Source organism: Fulmarus glacialis, unplaced genomic scaffold (genome assembly GCF_000690835.1).
Source record: "Fulmarus glacialis isolate BGI_N327 unplaced genomic scaffold, ASM69083v1 scaffold32842, whole genome shotgun sequence".
Lineage (NCBI taxonomy): Eukaryota > Metazoa > Chordata > Aves > Procellariiformes > Procellariidae > Fulmarus > Fulmarus glacialis.
In genome coordinates this window covers 11,525-17,846 of record NW_009197723.1, presented here as the reverse complement: position 1 = coordinate 17,846, position 6,322 = coordinate 11,525, and the positions used below count along the sequence as shown (strand labels likewise).

Genomic DNA, 6,322 nt, shown 5'->3' with positions numbered 1-6,322 from the left:
AATTGTGAACATAAATCTTGCTGCTTTAGCTTGTGTTGGGAGATATCTAGAGTTGTGGAGTTGTACAATATTGCAGAAGCACCTTAATTTTGCGTTCGTTTTCCCAGACATACTCTATCCTGGTTGGTATACCCCCAGCCTGGGAGAAGTTTGAAGCATCGTGGAAGATAATTTGTCTAATGGCACCCGTATCACCAACTGGTTAGATGATCTTAAACAGCAAACCACTAGAAAAAGGACATGTATAAAAACAGTTTTACATGAGAGAAGCCATTTCCTGACTTTGGCAGTCCCTGAAGTAACGCAGCTGCATTTTTTTGAAAGCAGCGTTAGCGTGTGATACAGGATTGACGCTGCTCTGTAGGGGCCAAGAAGTGTAGAAGATACAGGACCTCAGTTAGTAAATAAGCCAGCTAAATGCAAATATATCATTAATAACAATATGAAGCAAGAGAAGTCACGCATATGAAAAGTTCTGTTTGTTCCACAGCATTGCCTGTCGACGATGTGTTGTGGTCGGTAATGGAGGAGTACTTCGAAATAAGACATTAGGGGAGAAAATTGACTCATATGATGTGATAATAAGGTAAATGGTATCTCCTTTTAATTTTGTGTACATGCAAAGAATTAACAAACTTTTGCTGTCAGCTTTGGAGTTCACTTACTGTATAAATGAAAATGTATAAAACTTCCTGTTTTACTTATTCTGTCACAGCCTTCATTGAAAAAAAATTTTGGGAAAAGATGGATCAGTGTTTTATTACACAGACTGATTGATACGGGGGAGGAAGAATGACTGGGTGGTCAGTCTGCCTCATGTACACGCGTGCAAGCTGCTTGCCATCAGGGATGGGTCCAAGCATGTGAGAGCCCGGAGTCCTGCACGTCCCGGGCAGCCCTGCCTCTCACCTTCCACACCACGCCTCTCTTACCCCTGTGCTGGCATGTGCATTGCTTGGAGTGGATTAACTGTAACGTTTATGCTGGCACGTGCCAACTGGAGGATGATGTTGATGTCTGCCCCTTTTCCTCAAGCATGTTAGTTCATATTGGAAGTTCATGAGATGTCTCGACCTACCGGAGGATGCTGGGTTCTGAAGACGAGGCATCTGGACTAGGGAAACTGGGGAAGTGCTCAGAGAGGAACAGGCAAGGAGGGGTTAAACAAAAAAAGCTCAAATGCCAAGGAAACCGAAAATGGACTGTTTGGCAGATTATAACAGAATTTTCTGCACATAAAGAAAAAGATAAATCAGTTTCTCCTTTGCAGGAACTGAGGTGGTAACTGATTAAACAGCCCTTCTGCCTGTAGGTACCCTGTTGGATAGAGTGCCTGAACCCTCTTTCACTAAAACCTCTGAGCTGCCATTTCAGTTTGTCTGCTTCAACATTGTGTTGAACATTGAACAAAATCTCATTTTTGTTATTTTTGCCATCAATCCTAATGCTCGTTTTAGTAATAGTGTTTCAGTCTTCAAGCATTACCATAAAAAGTTGTATATATACAAAGCCTGGAGTTTGACATGCATTTGAAAACGTACTGACAGGTGGAAATGAATACATGCAATTCTTCAGTTGTAGCTCCTCTTATAAACTTAAAACTATAGAAAGTGATCCAGATAATATCCCTGTTCTTGGGAAACTTTACTTGCCTGACAACTTTGTGCTTTATAAAAAAACCCACCTTGCACTTATTTTCAGTGTAGTATAATGACGCAAGGAAGCTCCATGGTTTATTTTTAAGCTATTTCAAGTATTTGGGCTCCTTGTAGATCTATCTATTCTTCTTAAAATAGAAATCTTTGTGTAGACTGGTCACACTTTTAAAACCAGCTATAAATTCAAAACTGTTTCAGAAATACAGTACACGCTTGTTTACTGTGAATGAACAAAGAGGTGGTGTTTGCATTCTGTATTTAATGATGGCTTCTGATAAGACTTTGGAATATTCCCTTTTCTGCATACCTTGTTTTGCAAACACTTGCTCCTAAGCAGTGTTCCTCCTATTCTGAGCAGTCAGTCACATGGGCAGGAATGGAGCATACAGAGACTGCCTGAAATTCTCCAAAGAATATGCAACACACCCGCCAAGCAAAAATTGCAAGATGGAGACTTAAACACAGCCCCTCTAACACCTCAGAGCAGAGAGACCTGACCCACCTCACTGCTTATTAATCTGTTATATCCAAAACAGTGGCAGCTGTGCAAGTAATATTTAAAAAAAAAGGAATAAAAACCCCAACACCCAAAAAACCCCAAACAAACAAAAAAGGCAAACACAAAGATGTATCAGCATCAGGTACACAGTCACAATCCCTGTTCCTGTATACAGTGAAGCGTATTAAAACATTCTTGAATTGCCTCCTGTATGACTCGAATCATATAGTAGCATGAATGGAGCAACGGGTAATTCTCCAAGCTAGATACTCTCTTTGGTCTTCTCCAGTTTCTGTGTTTGAGCCAAGTCAGAAAGCCTTCTGCTCGAGTGACACACAGTAAGCAATCGTGTGATTCTATTCTAAACTACCTTGGCCAAGTTCCCACATGTGCTTGATCCCTCTGAGTTAGAGGGTGAGCGCACCTGATAATTGCTCACCTACCATGTAATGTGATAAGTAAATGCTGGGCCATTAAACCCTGCTGTACCTGGACACGCTCTCTGTCCCGCAGACCAATGCGTGTGCCAGCCACCGCACAGTAAGGGCATGGGTGGGGTAGTAATTGCCATCTCTGTGTCTCTGTCCTGCAGAATGAATAATGGCCCTGTTATAGGGTACGAAGAAGATGTTGGGAGGAGGACGACTTTCCGCCTTTCTTACCCGGAATCCATCTTCTCAGATCCGATCCACTACGACCCTAATACGACTGTTGTTCTCATCGTCTTCAAACCACGTGACTTGAAGTGGCTGTGGGAGATACTAGGTGGTCAGAAAATAGTAAGTGTAACTGTTCATGCACCTTGGCTCAGCTTGCGGCACGCCTCTGGTGTGAAACATCTGTTTTGCCTTTAACCTTGGTCCTCCTAGCTGGGGGGAGCACTAGATCTCCCAGTCAGTCTGCTCAATATCCCTTTCCCATAAATGCTTCTGTCCTCTTTCTCACCCACATATTTGATCAGTTCCTCACCCCAAAGCAGTTTTTCTCTTGGAAATACCTTTTTATCCTCTTAGCACTGTTTCGTATTCTGACATGCATGCTTCAGCCATTTCCCAGATTACTTTGTCCTGCGTGCTTGGTGGAATTGCAGAATAATGTTGGAAGGGACCTCTCTCTGGTGGTCTTTAGTTCAAAACCCTGTTGAAAGAGAGCAGGGCCAAGTTCAAAGCCATACAGGTTCTCAGGGCATCATCCAGGTAAGTTTTGAGTATTGCCAGGGATATTTCTACAATCTCTGTTTCAGTACTGCACCACCCTCCCAGGAAAGAATTTATCCTCATCCTTTCACTGTGCGCCTCCAAGAAAAGTCTGATCCTGTGTCTTTTTGTAAACCCCTACCAGATAGTTGAAGATGGGCTGAACAAAACCCAGCCTCCTCAGACCCTTCTTGTTTGCTGTGCGCTCTGGCCCCTTGGCCGTTTTAGTGGCCTTCTGCTGAGCTTGCCCCAGTTTGACACTCTCTTGCACAGGGGGGAGCCCAAAACAGCAGAAGGGCACAGTACGAAGTACTTGAGAGTGATAACTTCTGTCTGCCTGTTCTCTATGCTCTTATTAATGTGGCGAAGCAGGCAATGAGCATTTACTGCCTCCAGGGCACACTGGTGGTGTGTGTTGTCTGTCAGGAGCTGTTTTCCAGCCAGCCGGCCCCAGCCTCTGCTGCTGCAGTGGGTTATCCTGGTGCAGGAGCACGATGTGGCACATGTTTTTGTTGAACTTTGGGAGATTCAACGCTCCTCTTCTTCTTCGTCAACCTCCTGCCCTTGGATTTTATTCTCGTTAGAGTTGCTACAAAACCAAAATCAACTGTTAATAGTCATTAAAAATGTGTATTTGCTTGCCTGTTACAGAGTGCTAAAGGCTTTTGGAAGAAACCAGCTCTGAACATGATATACAAATCTAGTCAAATCAGGATTCTTGATCCCAGCATCACCAGAAAAACAGCTTATGAATGGCTTCGTTTCCCAACAAGGTTTCCCAAAAAAGAGGTAGGCTTTTTTCTTCTGTGCCTTCTAGTGTTGTGCGACCAAATGTGTACTCAGAGGTAATTATCTCTTTATTATAGTGGACTATGTTAGAACATCTTTTAGGTTCACATAGCATTAGTTTGCATTTAGATGATCCTCAAAAAAGATGGGAAAATGGAATCCAGAAAGAGAGCGGGTAGCCTTGTATGCCAAAAATCTCTTTTTATGGATTCTAAAATTAGTATTAAATGAGACTGCTTTTGTGGACAGGCATAATGCGTTTTACAAAATTGGGAAAAGCAGACAGGCATTGGAACATGGCAGATCTAAAGAACTTGCAGAAATATTAAGGAATCTTGAATTATTAAATGTAGGGTGTTTTATAGTTTTTCTTAAACAAACACACACACACAAAACCAACCAACCAACAACAACCAAACAAACCCAAAAAACCAAACCAAAAAAAACCCCAACAAAACCCCCCACCAAAACCAAAACACTAAAAAAGCCCCACACCAACCAAACAAAACCGCCCAAAAACCCAACAACCCAGTAATTCTAACACTGCTGCAATTTCACGCTGCTGGGGGTGGGTGGGGACTAGGGAGCATACAGGATATTCCAGCCCCGCACTAATGACATGTGTCTAGCAGCATTCTTGTGCTTACTGATTTGATGCCAAGCATTGTAATGAGTTAACCGACAATTTGGACATAAAAATACATTTTAACTGTCAGTTTATGACTGAAGAATGTTCCTGATGAAAGGTAAGGCTTCAAGCTGGAGACCTCCCTTGCGCCGTCAGGACTGACCACGTGCTGTTTAGCACAAATACTGTTCCCAGGGGTCGCATCGTTGCACAGAGCTACTTTATCGGGATCAGCCAGCTGACACATGTGGAAACGTTTGACAGGCTGTCACTGTGGAGTATCTACCACAACGTTTTTCAGATTTAATCTTCCTAGTGTTTGAGAGAGTTGAGGGTTCTTTGCTTTTGGGAGTTTTTGTGCCTTTTTTTTTCTTTTCTCTTTTTTTAATTTCTTTTTTTCAGCCTACTAGTGGCTTTTTCCTCCCTTATTAACTCTCAAACTGGAATACCCAGTTTGGCTGCGTGCTTGCCGGGGCTCCGTGGCATTTCAGCTCTTCAACGAGAGTGGGAAGAAAGCAGCGTAGTAGTTGGGCGCCTAACCATCTCCTAAAGGGCCACAGAACATCCGTGGCCTCCATGGCTCCAGAAATGCCTCCTGTCTCTTCCTGTGCTCCTTTTTTCAGTGGGAGTAAAAGCAAGACCAGCGCTGCCAGTGAGCTAAAGAGCTCTGTGTGGTGTCCTGGAGCTGCTACGGAGGCACAGGCCCCTCAGTCGCTTTGGGTAGCGTGCATGCCCTCTGCTCCTCTCCTGCTTGCTGGGCACCCCCGCCCAGAGCTGGGGCAGAGCGCGTCCATGCTTGGAGCCCCTTTCTGCCACCTCCACACCCCACTTGCTCCGTCCCAGGGCTTTCGCAGCCCCTCGTCCCCGGCAGCAGCGATGGTCAAGCTCAGGCATGCTTTTCCTCACTTTTCCTCCCTGCTCAGAGGCGGGCCGTGGCTGGGAGCCTGCACATCCCAGTCGCTCTGGCACAGCTCAGTTAAGCTGCGGGTCGTGCCTCAGGGGTTCCCGTTGGCAGGGTGGCCATTTGCAAGACCCACTTCAGAGCCCTCTGTCCCGTAGCGCGTCCCAGGGGAGGGCTGGTCCTGCCCTCGCTGTCCTATGCTTCAGCCCCCTCTGCCTGCAGGAGATGCCGAAGACTGCTATTGCTTTCCCTGCTGTCTCTGCCTTTTCCATTAAGCCAATCTCATGTTCCCTGTGTGCACATTTGTGCATAGTCCAGCAAGCATTTCTGTTTCTTTGGTAGCAACTGTGATGGTGTTAGCAGAGCCAGGACGAACAACTGTAAAATCAGATGTGCTGCCCCAGCAGTGCTGAAGTCAAAGTGTTGCAGTCATTCCAGGGCTGTGCTTATTCCCATTAAACATGACTGGCTGAAAAAATTTCATTACAGGCCGAGGATACCTGGATATTTCTAGGGCGCTAGCGTGATAATACATTTTAGAAGTAGCGTTGCTTTTTTTAGTATATTCTTTTGAGGTGAACTTTATGGTAGCCAAAGGTAAACAGAGCTAGTTGCAACCTGTGATATTCCTGCTATTTCCAAGTAGCGCTA

At 44.8% G+C, this 6,322-nt stretch overlaps 1 protein-coding gene across 1 annotated transcript in view; it reads left to right on the top strand.

Annotated features, from left to right (window-relative positions):
- The first annotated feature begins 492 nt into the window (after window positions 1–492).
- Window positions 493–6,322, top strand: part of ST3GAL6 (ST3 beta-galactoside alpha-2,3-sialyltransferase 6) — a 9,878-nt gene continuing 4,048 nt past the window's right edge. The window contains exons 1-3 of the mRNA XM_009572656.1: window positions 493–586; window positions 2,750–2,936; window positions 4,005–4,142. Coding sequence (XP_009570951.1) covers window positions 2,751–2,936; window positions 4,005–4,142 — 324 coding nt within the window. The 5' untranslated portion in view covers window positions 493–586; window position 2,750. The remainder of the gene's footprint in view (window positions 587–2,749; window positions 2,937–4,004; window positions 4,143–6,322) is intronic.